At 42.3% G+C, this 14991-nt stretch overlaps 1 protein-coding gene across 4 annotated transcripts in view; it reads right to left on the minus strand.

The window, feature by feature from the left end:
* The window catches only part of THADA (THADA armadillo repeat containing), a 283517-nt gene that overhangs the window by 125447 nt on the left and 143079 nt on the right, over positions 1–14991 (minus strand). For all 4 annotated transcript variants that reach the window (XR_004987407.2, XM_045580694.1, XM_036435157.2 and 1 more), the window contains exon 29: positions 5640–5808. Coding sequence is in view for 3 of the 4 variants with exons in the window: in XM_045580694.1 (XP_045436650.1) it covers positions 5640–5808 (169 nt within the window). In the remaining variant the exon portion in view is untranslated. The remainder of the gene's footprint in view (positions 1–5639; positions 5809–14991) is intronic.

Raw genomic sequence — 14991 nt, forward strand, 5'->3', positions numbered from 1 at the left:
TAAGTTCTGTTGCAACAATATTAGTTTTGATTTTTTTTTCCTAAAAAAATTCGTTTCCTTATTTAGAAAACTGCAATAGAATTTCTACTTAAGGCTACCTCTAGCACTGATTTTCTATTTGCTTTCACTGCTGCTTCTCTTCGTAGCAGAGAATGAAAGATGGCTGGTCTTATCCCTCCATTTCTTGACCAGTGACTCCTTTAGATGACTAGCTGGCTGAATTGGTCTACCTTCCTTTCCTGGCTTTCCCCTTTCTTTTCCACAAAGACAATGCTAATATCTGCCTCTGTTTGTGTCCTCATGCTGTCCCTGCTTCCACCCCCAAAGAGTCCCTAACTCTAGCCCTACTACAGAGTGTAACTGGTGTTACAGACTAATGTGGAAATCACTTTCATTTCAGTCTTCTTTTATGCCAGATGTCCTGTGTGGTGGGTTTAGATTTTGCCTCATCTTCATCTGTTACTCATATGCTCCCTGGTCCCTGAAGGTTTAGTTGGTTCATTTGGTTTTTAACCCACAACTTCCCATACTGGCAGGTGAGAGCCATGCTTAGAACAGGGCAAACATATTATAGTGTCCAGTGAATTGAATCCAATCTTGACTACTTTTTCATGGTTGCATCAGCTTCCAGACCTAAAATCTACAATTCCTGCAGGTGACCATGTTTCAGAGGTTTTGTCATAACCCTTAAAGATGACAGAAGGTATAGCAACTGTGAACTTGGCTATAACCTAGCTCCCAAAGCAGGACTCCATATTTCTAGGTTAGGAGTATTAAATGGGAAACTTAAGAGAAGTGATGAGAAAGAGAAGAACAGAGGGAAGGAAGGTTACAGTAAGTGCTTTTTAATAAAGTTTTAAAAATTACTGATTTTTAGAGAGAAGGAAGAAAGAGAAACATTGATTTAAAAGATATTTTTATTTATTTCAGAGAGGAAGGGAGAAGGAGAGAGAGATAGAAACATCAATGATGAGAGAAAAATCATTGATAGTTTGTCTCCTGCATGCCCCCAACTAGGGATAGAGCTGGCAAACTGGGCTTGTGACCTCCTGGTTCATAGGTCAACTACTGAGCCACACCAATCAGGCAAAAACACTGATTTGTTGTTCCACTTATTTATGCATTCATTGGTTGCTTCTTGTATGTGCTCTGACTGGGGTGTCAGGACAATGCTCTAAACAACTGACCTACCCAGCTAGAGCACAACAAGTGCTTTTAAAAGTCTTTTACCAGTTGTAGCTGCTGGGGGCTTCACTGACTTCCTCTGTCCCTCCGTATAGTACCAATGGACTTTGTTTCCAATATTGTAGCATCATATCAAATTAGATTTAAGGAGACCAATGGAGTGACAAGGAATTAAAAACAAAGTGAAGACGGATTCTTGGTTTGGTTTCCTTAAGCATCAAAAGTTGGGTTCACATTGACTATCAGAGATGCTGCACGTTTTAAAGAGAAAAAGGGCTCCAGAGTCTGACATTTTCTCTCTTCCCCAGGCTACCTCTGCGACAAGTCAATCTCTCAGACTGATCTCAGTTTTCTCGTCAAGAGCCCGGGCTGGGAGGCTGAGAGAGGCGTGTGTGTGTGTGTGTGTGTGTGTGTGTGTGTGTGTGTGTCTGGCAGGAATAGCACCTACCTTGCTGGTTGCTGAGAGCTTTAACGAAATCACATATGCAATTCACGTGGAACGCAGGAGGTGCTCAAAAGGTTCCTTTTACTTCTCTTATGGCAGACTTTCCAAACGCGTGGGCCCGGGCTGTCTGAAGTGCATCCCTGGCTAATATTTCATGTCAACCCAAGTATGCAGCTCTGCTCTTAGCTCCACAGCCAGGAAAGTGGGACCTTTTCCACTCAGAATTCTAAAAGTGCAGCAATCAGGCTCCAAACTTGGGGAGAATAAAATTTTTTAGAAAAGTATTCAACAGATTCTGCTGGTAGAAAATGAGAATGCTTAATACCGCAAAGGGATGTGAAGAACTGTGTCGATTAGTTGCATTATCTAAAGAAAAAAAGAACGCCTTTGCCTAGAATGTTCAGATAAAATACAAAAGTGGCTTTTCTGCTTTTCACAGTAGCTAAATAGTCTCAACTGCCCACTGTACCTAACCCATATACAAGAATGGAGAGAAAGAGCAGGGATCACCTTTTTATGTTTATACCATCAGAAAAAGAACCAAAATAGACAGAAAATGAAAAAAACTAAACTCAAAATCCCAACTTTTACTTCAAATGGCATAAATTTCCTTATGAAACACCAAAAGGCAAGTTAAATACCCAAGAATCAGAATGAATCTTTCCTTGTGGTTGCTGGCCAAACTCTTCCTCAACATAAAAGAATATTTTTGGGCTCCAGTGTGATTTCTCGGGTCTGATAAGTCACCTAGTAATAATCTTAAGGCCCCAACATGCAGAATTTTGGCAACGAAAACAGACAGTTAATTCTATTTAAAAGACAGGGTAGCCCTGCCAGTGCTGTTCCCAAATGAGGTAATGTCCATGGCTCTTATCTAGCCTTTATTGAGATTTAATGTCATTTACCACTGGCTCTTGCAAACCTGCTGCATAATCTCACCTTCTCTGGTGTGCGTTACTTCCAGTCCATTTCAACCTTGCAATTAGGAACCTCTGGTTTTTACAATGGTTAAGAAGTGAATCTCATGGGTTTTTATTTTTGTTGCATGTCCTATAATTTAAATCTTTCTTCCGTATACCCGGAACATCGAGAGGTCAGCATATTTCTCGTTTTTAAGGTATACTATAAAAATACTTCTGAGGTTTGATATATTTATGTAAACATTTATCAAAGAAGTAAAAATGTATAATTCAAGAAAATGTTCTGTGAAAGAATTTGTTTTCTGATTACTAAATGATTTCCTGCTTTTGCAAAAACAACCATTTTATATTTACTTAGCTGGCTCTGAAAGTCCCATGGAGATTATCATTCCTTTCAATCCCTAACATCACTTTTCCAGGTGCAGGCCTTGTACTGATTCCAAAGGTGGCTTTATGTGGAGAAGGAATCGCTAAGCTGTAGAAAGGAAAGAGGAAAAGAGTCGTGTGCCCCCCCCCCCCCCCCCAAATCTTAACCTTTATCATAAGCTTTCCCCTTAAAGAACAACAGGGTGAATGAAATAGAACTATTACAACACAGATGAGACACCCGAATGGACATGACAAAAAGATTTTCAGGTGCATCTGACTTCCTTTCTTCAACCAGAGTATAAACCAATCTTGGTAAAGACAGGAATCTACTTAACAAACATGAGCACAATACCCAACACCCAACAACCATACTGTTGTTTTCCCCCCCAACAAACCCTGTAAGTCTCCAGCACTCAGGAACAAGAGCAACAACCACAACCACCCAGAATCAGAAGGCTTTTACCTTCCCATACTGTTTCATATTTTATGTGGCAGAAAAAGTAAATTTGAGGATGTCAAACGCAGCCCAGCTACAGAGAAAGGGACATGTATTGTTGCTGGGCAGACTGGTGGTGTGTGTGGGAAATTCGGCCAGGAGGCCCATTTGAGTAACTGGTGAAGAGCCAAAGAAGCAATTCCAACCCCACCACTTTTGACAAAGTTCAGCCAAGAGCGGATCTTCAATAAAGAAAATCTGATGGCTAATTCCCCCTAACAATCTGAGCCTTCCTTGTAACTCAGCTGCACAATCGCAGGATCTCTGAGAAGCCTGTTCTGCATTACTCATTATTGCCAGCCCTTTCCCTTCAAAGAAGCAACAATCTGATAGCATCAAGAGATCTAACTTGTATGGGCCTCAGAGTCCCATCTTTAAAGCCAAGATAATAACTTCTGCTCCTCTCTTTATCACAGGGATATAGTGAAAACCAAGAAAGATGAGTGTTTAAGAGTTTATACTGAAGAAAGCACCAAAGTCTACAATGTACAATACATAACATAGTCCAGAGGATCTGGTCTGGGAGCCTCAGGGGTCATACATTCTTTTCAGGAGGTCTGCAATATTAAACATTTTCCCAAATGATACTAAGACATTGCTTTCCTCTTTTATTCTAATTCTTTCACAAGTGTATAGCGGAGTTTGCCAGAGGCTACAGGTATGTTATGATGACATCACTCTAATGACTAATGGAATGTGTACTTGTAAGATCTTGTGTTTTAAGATCTTCTGCTTTAGTTTCTCATTAAATATTGATAGACAAAAGCTCTTTGGTATCCTCAATAACTTTTAAGAGGTTAAAGAAGTCCTGAGAGCAGTTTGAGACCTGCCAACCTAGAATTTCAGTCTCACCCAAACTTGCAGTTCTCAGATGGGCTGACTTCTCACCCACGGAGAGCCTTTCTACAAGTTGTTCTGTCTGCATGGGAGACTCTTTTCCCCCCTTCATTTGACTAACTTCTGCTCTCTGCTTAGATGCCGCTTTCTCGGGGAAGCCTTCCCTGACTTCTCCAAGACCAGTTAAGTGGCCCAGCTACGTGCCCCCTTGGTATTTAGCACAGAACACTATGGTTGCCCATTTCTTGGTCTTCTCTTGGCCTTGATTCCTTTAATGCAGGAACTGTTTTGACTGTGACATAGTAGTCTGTAAGAGGAATTCAGTGAATACTCTTGCAATACATCAAACAACTAAGGAAGGAAGGAGAGAATATAGGTCTTTCTTGCATTCTCACTTAGAGGGAATCAGTTACTAAAAATATTAGTTTTCATTATAGCATAGGCTCATTCAAACTGTGATAATAACAATAATAACTATTTATATATCTATATTTTTTATGTACTAGGTACGATGCTAAGAATTCTAATCACTTTATATAGACATTAATTCATTTAGTCTTCACCAAATCCCTATGAGGTATACACTACTATTATCCTCATCTCAAAAACAAAGACACAGATGTGCGGGTAGTGCATATCTAGATTTGAGATTTATACTCGGACAGCCTGGCTCCAGAATCCCGTGCCATTGACTTCACATGTCAGCAGTGCAGACCTCTAGCTTATAAGATACATTGGAATATCAAGGCCATTTCTCAACTCTGCTCACAAATCAGAAACATGATCTAATATTTAAATCCCACTCCCAGCCATGGTGAGTGACCACAACAGACACGTGAACATTAGATCTCCTCACCAATACCACCTGTCCCCAAGTTTATAGTTAGGGTTTAAGAAGTTCCAATAAGAACTCTATTTATTAAAAACAGAAGTCTCCTTTGTAGCATGGAGAAAATAGGAAAGCAGGGTCTGATATTTCCACGTACAACTCTCCTTGTACTTCTCGGGCTAATCTCTCTTTCAAGGAATGCTCACAACTTCACCCTGAACAAGGAGCATCTTAGAATGTTCCACAGACATACTTGATGGAAAAGACACAATTTTATCTGGTTCAGAGAGGTAAGTCCAAATGGGAAAGCATACTGTAGAAAACAGAATTTAATGCAACAGATGACCTGGCAGAATTACAGTGTGACACTGTACTCATGATTGTAATAAATAAGAAAAAATAATAACCTAAGAAATCCTTGTTCTTTCAGCAATAGAAAAAGTTCTGTGAATAAAGTTAAAAGCTTGTGCAATAAATCTTCACCTGCTAACACTATATGAGAAACCAAAGTTCACCCTGTGATGTTTGACAGAAGTCACACAAAGCTACTTTACTTACCTGGAGAAGCGTTCCATGAATATGGTTTTGCCGGAAACACTGGTCAGTGCAATTGGGGAGTTTGTCCAACAGAGTTCGGATCGTAGCAGGGACTTCGTCTCTCATAACAAATGGAACCAAGGCACGAGCTGCCATTTCACGAGAGCGGTAGACAGGTGAATTACCACATCTGGAAAGAAATAAAAACACAAGACCATTCAATACTCACTTTCACATCCATGCCTTTGTATGTGCTGATCTACCTAATTCTGGCTGAGATAGTGAAGGTGAGGGGGTAATGGAATTGCTCTTTACTCCAAAAGATGTTTTTGGGTTTTTTTAATACAATTATTCCAAATGATTGTGTGTGTGTGTGTGTGTGTGTGTGTGTGTGTGTGTTAGTTCTATAGGCAACTTTGCTTTTCTTATAAATATCATTAACATCTATGATTCTATCACAGGGATAAATGTAGATAGGCTTTGGGAATAAGATAATAGCCAAAAATGGCTTACTCCTCAGCAAGCAAACAAAAGCACCATGGTAAGTGCCATGAGAATGGCACTGTTGTCATACTGTAGTTGGCAAGATGAGAAGTACGTTTGAGAGTTGAAAGATGATCAAAAGCACAAGGCAGTACTGGAAAAATGATAAGCAAGTAATCTTGACATTATGGCTACAAGAGGATAAGATTGTGGGTTGTGGTTCTGAGAAAAATGTAACTTAGAAAACCTAGCCTAATTTAAGCACACCAAAAGAAATCAGGCAATTGTTCTACCAGATACAGTGGAAAGCAAGGGTGGGTGCTCTAGTTATAGGTAGATGTGTCTGGTTGAAGCAGAGACTCTTAAATAATAGTGGAACTTAAGGCTGAGGGGTGGGTCACCTCAGACTAGGGAGTGCCAAATGGAAGACTATATGATCAGAACTTGCCAAGAGAACAAAAGTGGATCCTCAAGTCGCCAAATCCTTGCCTCTGGGCTAACTCACACTGAAAGAGCTTGAATAGAAACCACCAGCTCCTAAATAAGTAAAAGTCATGGACAAGTGGTATTTTGAGATTCTACAAAAGTCATTGGAAAGGCAGGCCATCCTCTAAGGGCCTCTTGACTTTGTAAACACTCAGAACCTGAGAGTACACAACCATTTTTGCTGAAACTATGCACTTGAGAGCCTCCCTGCACAATCTTAGTTGAGAGGAAAGCCCAACATAAGTCCTAGCCTAGAGAAGTTCTTGACTAGAATGCCCAAGACTTCATGATCATTCATCCAATTAAAAAAGTAACCCAGCTTAGAATCAAGAAATGTCTTGGATGCCAAGACAAGGAGGGCAGAGGAGAGCAGGACAAGGAGATGGGCTCTTGTTTAGTTTGTTTGTTTTTGTTTTTCTCAAAGTTAATCAGTATTCCAAGAATGAATTTCTGGTAAAATCAGAGCCATTAGGCCCATGTGGCCGGTTATGCTTAGCATGTAGAGGAACAAAGGCCTATGACTGAAATGCTTCTAACGCCTATCACCAACATTTATCTTAATAAGACAAGAAAAGTACAGTTACAATTTCTATATAAATTGACTGATCTAAGCAGAATTTCATCATGGGTAGGAGGAGAGAAAGAGATGTCAGGTAAGTCAGGTAAGTCAAAACACTGTCACCCTCCCCACCAAAAGTATACGTCTGTGAGATAGGTCCATCAGCCCACGCTTTCAGGTGAAGAGATCCCCTTACATTGCATTACGGGAAGACAGTGAAGGCTTCAGTTACAGTAGGTAGCTCGAGATTTCCCAATGGTCTTTGACTAGGTTCTGCCAACTCTAAAATGATTAAATGTTTAATCTGTAATTGGCAAATGCAGTAAAATGTTTGCTTTGGCCCAAGGGAGGTTAGGAGGGTGAGTAAGAAAACTTCATTTGACAGAGAAAAGAAAATACTCTGAAAATGCTTTGAGATTTAATTAGCAAATGACCTCACTCGGCACAGTCATTTGTCCTAAGCTTTCCCTTCTGTCTGTCCTCCACTCCTCCAATGCACACATTTTGTGCTATAGTGTGTTTTATGTTACCGAAAGGGCTCTTGTGTATAAATGTTTCTTTTCAAATACAAATAACTCTGACATAGTTACAGATGTTTGGTTTCTAATTAGTAGTAACTGTACACTAAAGAATGCCCCTCCTTTTACTCCTGACCTTTTACAAATGATGATTTCCCAAAGGAATCTGGCGTCCTTACAGAAGAAAGAATGGAAAGCGGGAAGAGAGCCAACATTTTCTGCTTTCGGATACCCTGTACTAGGGTACTTTCCAAATGCACACAATCAGGTTAAAGAGCAAAACAAAACCTCCCCACAAAAAAAGTAATGCAATTACAGAAAAAGAGAAGAAGCCTATTTTAAAAGTAGTATTTAATTAAGTAACATTCATTATAAAGCAATGATTAAATGTAACTTCAAACCTCTCTATTGCAAATTGTTTAAATGGAAGGGTAGATTATTTCTCTCTCTCTCTCTCTCTCTCTCTCTCTCTCTCTCTCTCACACACACACACACACACACACACACACACACACAAATACACACACACACACAGCAAAAAAACCATTTCCAGGTTACTGTTTTGTCAGCTATTAGAAGCAGGAGAGGATTCTGATGGGATTTAGCGCTTCTCCAGATATATGTGGCCCAGAGTGTAAGGGGATAAACACTGTCTTTTTAACCCTAAGTGAAATATATCTGAAGCTAAACTCTATTTTTCTCCTGAGCAGAGTCTTCCAGTTTGATTCAGGAAATGTGCCAAACTAGGCAGAGATGCTCTTCAGGAACATAGAAGCCAGTGGCTCCAAGGATGGAAAAATAGAGCTAAAATCGAAGAGCCTCTATTCCTCCCAGTCTCAATTTCTTCTGGAAAATAAAGAAGAAGAAAAAATGCCTGGCAGGCATGGCTCAGCTGTTGAGCACTGATGTATGAACCTGGATGTCACAGTTCGATTCCTGGTCAGGAAACATGCCCAGGATGCGGGCTCAATCCCCAGTGTGGGGTATGCAGAAGGCAGCTGATCAATTATTCTCTCTCATCATTGATGTATATCTCTCTCTCCCTCTCCCTTCCTCTCTGAAATAAAAAATATATATATTTAAAAAAAAGAAAGTGGATGTGGAATCCTGAAGGCCTTTTCTGCTTTTACCATTGTTTGAAAACATTTTTCTCAGTAGCTCTAGCTGTGCTCTAGGCATGAAAACCAGGTCCTCCATAGGATCCGAGGGACACCTTTGGACGTCAGGAACCTGAAGATCCCCAGGAGTTTAGAAGGTAGTATTCTGAGGAGGGAAAGACCACTCTTCTGAGATCATCCCCCCATTCCATTCAGTTTCACAGAGTGGTGGCTAAGGTTTTTGTTTTTTTGTTTGTTTGTTTTTCTAGCTATTTCCCTCTTCTATTTGCCCTGAGAATCTGTTCCAGTTTCTCCTTAATGGTTTTACAAGTAAGTGGGCAGACATCCCTAAAACTGTCTCTGCTCACCCATACCTGTAGGTTGGGCATGGAGACATCTCCTGAGGGCCTAGCACAAGCATGCACTGGGGTAAACACAAGAGAATCAGAGAGAGAAATCACTGCCCAGCCACAGGGAACCTACGGGTAGGGGAGAAGATGCGATCAGCCAATGCTGTGCAGGGCCATGCAAAGTAAACATAAGGTGCTTGTAGAAGAACTGAGGAGGGACCAAGAGAGGAGGGTGGGTGGGCTGGGAGACCCCGGGCAGCTGTGACTAAGTGGGGTCAGGCAGAAAGAATCTTGGGTTTGGCGAGAAAGGGGTGTTCTTCCCAGGCCTGTGCCTTTTCCTACACGAACCCAAACTGCTCCTCAGTGCATTTAGTCAGAAGGAAGGGAAGCGAGGTTACTAAGTGAGCCAGGAGTGCTTACCTACATTAGACTACTTCACTTTTCTAAATCTTCACTATGAGGTCATTATCATCATCCTATTCTAAGATGAGGGAAGTGAGGTCTTGCTTTCTAATTAGGGTCTGTCCACCTGCAAAGTTCAGTCTAAGAATTCACAATGTAGTTGCCTCAAAATCCTCAGAGCCTTAAAAAAAACACACCTGTTTTCCGAGTAACCTGTTCAACCTAATCACACTGAGGGCTGAACGACTTCTGGAATGAACCCATCTCTTATTGGTAGATTGTGAAGCAGAACAATAAGATGGTGCTGATAATAAACAATATTTACTGAGCACGGTAGGGGCCAGACTTAGTGTTAAAAGTTTTGCATGTAATACATCATTTAATCCTTACAACAAGGCAGAATGGCTGAGCGATCACTTCTAAGCATGTGGGGAGGTATTTCTGAACCGAGTGGACTATGTCAGAGCTGGGGGCCTTGAGTAAGTCACTCCTGAGTGACTGTCTTCAGAAAAGTCTCAGAATGGCTTCAGGACCCAGCCAATAACTCCCTTCACTCTCCATCACTTATATAAGCCTTGTTCCCCCATTTCCTCTGGATTCCCAGACCCAGCTCCAGTCCTGATCCCCACTTACAGAGATCAAGCTGTACCTTCCACAAAGCAGAAAGCTCCAGCTTCTGATGCTAATGAAAATGATCATCTGCATTCCCTAGATGCCCCTACATGACCAAGGTGTTAGCCTCTTGGGAGCTGGCCTGAGTTGGAAGACACTATCTGACCTACACCCAAGTTCCTGACTGAATATACTCACGAACACCCTGCCATTACCATCTGCCTCTCATACAACATGCCTGTCTGCTCATGGGGAATGACAATCTTCAAAGTTGAGACAACTTTACCTTGCAGGGTATCTCTGAAGGCTGGGTTAGCATGGGTGGCTGGGGCCTCAGGTTATATGCTATTAAGATAAAAAAATCTTTCTACATATGTTTTGTCACATTAACTATTATTTCATCCTTAGTGCTGTGCATATTGTAGTTCGCTCTTGCTGGAATGAATGTCTTTTCACAATGTTGGAACTCCTCTTCATCTTTTGAACTCTGCTCAAGTATCACTTCTTTGGGAAAACCTTACTGCACCCCCTCTGGTGAGAATCAATCACTTTCTTTCCCATCCCTGTCCCTGCGATTGCATATTCAGATCTGTCAGAGCAGGGGACACGTCTCATTTGCCTTTCCCACAGTACCCCTCAGGCATCATGCTGGCTTGATCAAATCTTGAGATCAGAAACAAGGTCTTTATACTTCTGAGTAAAATAGAACATAGGACAGGAGTTAAGAACATGTTCTGGAATTCAGCAGACCTCACTTTAAATCTAAGTCCTGTCATTTACTCGTGTCTGACCTTGGACAGGTTAGTGAAACACCCAGGTTTTTAATCTATAAAATGGGGAAGAGTAATGATCTCATAGGGCTGTTATGATGCTTAAAAGAGATAACACATCCTATCTAATAAAAGGGTAATATGCAAATTAACTATCACTCCATCACAAAGATGGTGGTACCTATAGCCACAAGACGGCAGTGCCCAGTCCCCTCAGCCCAATGGAGTCCTGGGGGGGGGGCAGAGGGGGGCGCTGAGAGTGGGCAGCGTGAACGGCCTGGTGGAATGCTTGTTTTGTCGCCGCAGAGACAAGGCAAGCGTTCTGCCCTCACAGAGGAGTAGCCGGGGCCTCTGGGCAGTGCATGCACATGGCCTTCTACATGAAACTCAGCAAGCATGTCCCTCTAGGCATACCTTAGGCTTACTGCTTAGGTTACCTTTCCTTCTGTGTTTAAAGAGAGGCTGAGGTTGCTGGGTGTTGCTGTCCCTGGGACCGCTGCACCACAGGCTGTGGGGCGCTGGCACCCTCCAGAACTGGGTGCTGCTGTGGGGAGCAGTGCCCGTTCTCTGGGATCCACCTGGGCCCGGCATGTCCAGGGGAGACAGCTGGGAGCAGACAGATCCTGGGCTTGGGAGTAAGGGGTGGGGTACGGAGCAAGCAGGAGGAAAGGAATTCAGGGCGATTCATTCCAGTGGCTCTCACTCCAAGGCCTCACTCAAGTGCAGAAAGCTCTCCAGTGATGTCAGAGCCTTGGACCTTGCCTTGGGATTCTCTGACTCCCCCACCCTTAGGCTGCAGCTCACCAACTTCAGGGAGGGAGGATGTTTGAGAAACCAGCCTGTCTGGGTGGAAAAGAGTATGGGAGCATCACTCTGTTTGCTTCTGACTGTTTTCTCTTTGTAAATCCAATTTCTGGTTTTCTACACTTTTTCTTAGGGTGACCTGGCTTTTGACAGCAAAAACAGACTCCTCTACAGTTTCACAGCAGACCTCATGGACTGATTCTGCTGCCTTGCCCTCAGAAACCAGCAGGTATATACATCATGTTCATGTAAAGACATTCAAACCTGTAGAGAACTTTTACGAGTTTACTCGAGCCAAACTGTCCACACTTGGGAGCAGAACCCCAAAGGGTTGGGACAATGATCTGGAGAATGGCTGTTTTTTGCTTTGTTTTATTCATTCTTCTTTTTAAAAAATTTAATTATATTTTCATTGATTTCCGAGAGGAATGGAGCAGGAGAGAGAGACAGAAACATCATCAGTGAGAGAGAATCACTGGTCAGTTGCTTCCTGCAAGTTCCCAACTGGGGATCAAGCCCACAACGAGGCAAACATCTTGCCGCAGGCGTGGAGAGCCTCTGGGCAGTGGGCGCGGAGTGGCCAGGCCCTGCAGAGAGCAGAGAACCATGAGTACTGGGCCTAAGCCGTCAAGGCTCCAGGATTGGAGAGGACTCCCCTGAGGGCTTCAGATTAGAGAGGTTGGTTTGTGGGACCCAGATTCGTGTGGCCACTTCATGAATTTCGTACACCAGGCCTCTAGTATAAAACATGATGCCTATGAGTTAGTGATCAAAACATCGCAGCTATTACTGAATCTGGTAGGTGGAATAACTTAAACTTAAAGCTTTAACAACATGTACAAACTTCTAGTGTTCGCTCTCTTAATAACTGGCCGAGGACACAGGGCCTTGATGTACCAACAGGCTTCAGGAGCTCACCAAGGCCTTTTCTTCCTCTCCCCACCAATAGAGCTGGAAAGGGGAGAAAGAACATTGAGTTTCTTTGGGGCCAATTGAGTGTGAGACCATCTGCCTTTATTCTTCAGGCCCAGGGCCCACATCCTATTTTCTGCCAATTCTAATGCTGTTTCACCAAAGATTTCTTTTCATTGTATGTTGTTCCTAGTTTCAAATTTTGCCTTGAGGAAACATATATATGTGTGGGCATGTGTGCATGCATCAAAGAGAGAAACCGCTAAAAAAATAAGTTTGTACTAAGTGAATTTGAAAAAGCAGACATTTCAGTGTGTCCTGAGATTATTAAATATGTTTTTGTTACAAATGTGGCATTCCTGAAGTCCATCTTCCACATTCTCAGGTGAGCTCAGTGCCCATCAGAATTGCCAGATTCTCTACTTGTCCTTCCTATACCAATTTTCAGTTCATCAGAGGACCGACCACCACCTGACCTACGTGTTCCTTTTCCTGCAACTCAAACCACTAACACTTAAAAGTTGCATTTACTGTAATCTCGCTCTCTGCATAGCTCATGGATTTCTTTATTCAAATATATTTCTTGGAAGGGTAATAGGTTCAGGACTTTTGAAGTCTGATTTTTTTAAAACCCTTGGTTTGGGTAGTAAGGGGGAAATAAGAGCAGTTGACAGTGGCTAAGCTAAAAACTGCATATTTCCAGCTTCCACGAACAATATATATATATATATATATATATATATATATATATATATATATATATATATATATATATGGATCGGCAAGTAGAATGTTTAGTTTAAATGTCTATGTGCTGGGCAGCTCAAAGCAGTAATTGCTCTTTGCAATTCCAACTCCAAGCAACATGTTAAAATCTTTTTACAAAATATTTTTATGAAGAAAAGCCAACAATAAGCCACAAGAGAACATCTGAGAACTGCAGTGTGGAACCACCTGAGACAGTCCAACCAGAGTCTAATTCATAGAAGATGCCTCCAAGTCACCGGGGCTCCATCCAGACTGACTAGCCACAGGCTGTTCGTCCCAAAGTGGTGAAAACGGCAACTGCCAAGAGCTGGGAATCAGCCTCCATCACTCTGACATCCCTCCACTTGTCCCTGTAAGACCTGCACACAGCACTTGGCCACGTATATGGCAAGGACATAGGGTCATGGATGCAATGCCACTTGAATTCATACCAGTGCTTTTAGTGTTACAAAAAAAAAAAGCAAGGGAATTTTCCAACAGGGACAGGGGAAAGTATCCAGGATGGAACTTACTTTAAAAAGGTCTTTGAATTGCCCTGGTTTGGCTCAGTGGCTAGAGCATCGGACTGTGGACTGAAGGGTCCCAGGTTTGATTCCAATCAAGGGCACATGCCCAGGTTGTGGGCTCGAACCCCAGTAGGAGGCATTTAGGAGGCAGCCGATCAATGATTCTCTCTCATTATTGACTTTTCTATCTCTCTCCCTCCCCCTTCCTCTCTGAAATAAATAAAATAAATATATGTATTTTAAAAGACCTTTGAATAATGTTCTTTAATTACTTAAAATTACAAACATGTCAAATAAATGAAAGGATGCATGATTTCTAGATGCTAACCCTGGTTAGTAGTACTTGCTATCAAAATATAGAGATGAAATCAACCTAATTGTCCAGACAGCTGGAAAGAACGTTGTTTCCCCTCTGGAGCACTGGAATATGGTATACCTTAACCATGATTCTTTCCTGACTCAGAAAACCATGAGAAAGGCTTGAGAGCATCGTAACTACGAGGACTTCGGAAACCCTAGACCTAGAGGTTAAAAGGAAATGATTAATTTCAGTCTTTACCCCAAGTAGAATGGAGTATTATAAAGTGCAAGGATACAAATATCTAGTACAAACACTATAAAACTTCCTCAACGATGAAAATAACCACCAGATTTAGTTTGAAATTTTGGCATGAATTCCCCTCCCGGCCCATCTGTGGGTTTTCTCTCTGCCTCTGGATCAACAAGCCGCATACTGGCCCACTGGTCTCCCACAGGGCCGCCGGGAAGGCATTCTGGGTCTGCCCGCAGGGCTCCGGCTGGGACAAGCTGAGGGCTGGGCAGGAGCAAAGGCTGCAGCTTGAGCAGACTGAGTGAAAGGGCTGCACATTCCTCTCAGCAGCAAAGCCCTCACATTGTTTCTGCTCTGGCTCCGCAAAACACCAAGAGATGAACACATTCAGGCGACCGCTGAGGCTTTAAAGGGGTTGAAGATAATGCCTGGTCTCAGCGTGTCTTTCCTTGCAGAAAAGAAAACAGTCCTGAAAATGCTGGGTCTCCTTGTGGTGATGGCTCAAAGGCCAAGTTCTCAAAGTGATTTCATTCTCAGTTGAAATTCATCCCACTGA

This window comes from Pipistrellus kuhlii, unplaced genomic scaffold, assembly GCF_014108245.1.
Source record: "Pipistrellus kuhlii isolate mPipKuh1 unplaced genomic scaffold, mPipKuh1.p scaffold_m20_p_13, whole genome shotgun sequence".
Classification (NCBI taxonomy): Eukaryota; Metazoa; Chordata; class Mammalia; order Chiroptera; family Vespertilionidae; genus Pipistrellus; species Pipistrellus kuhlii.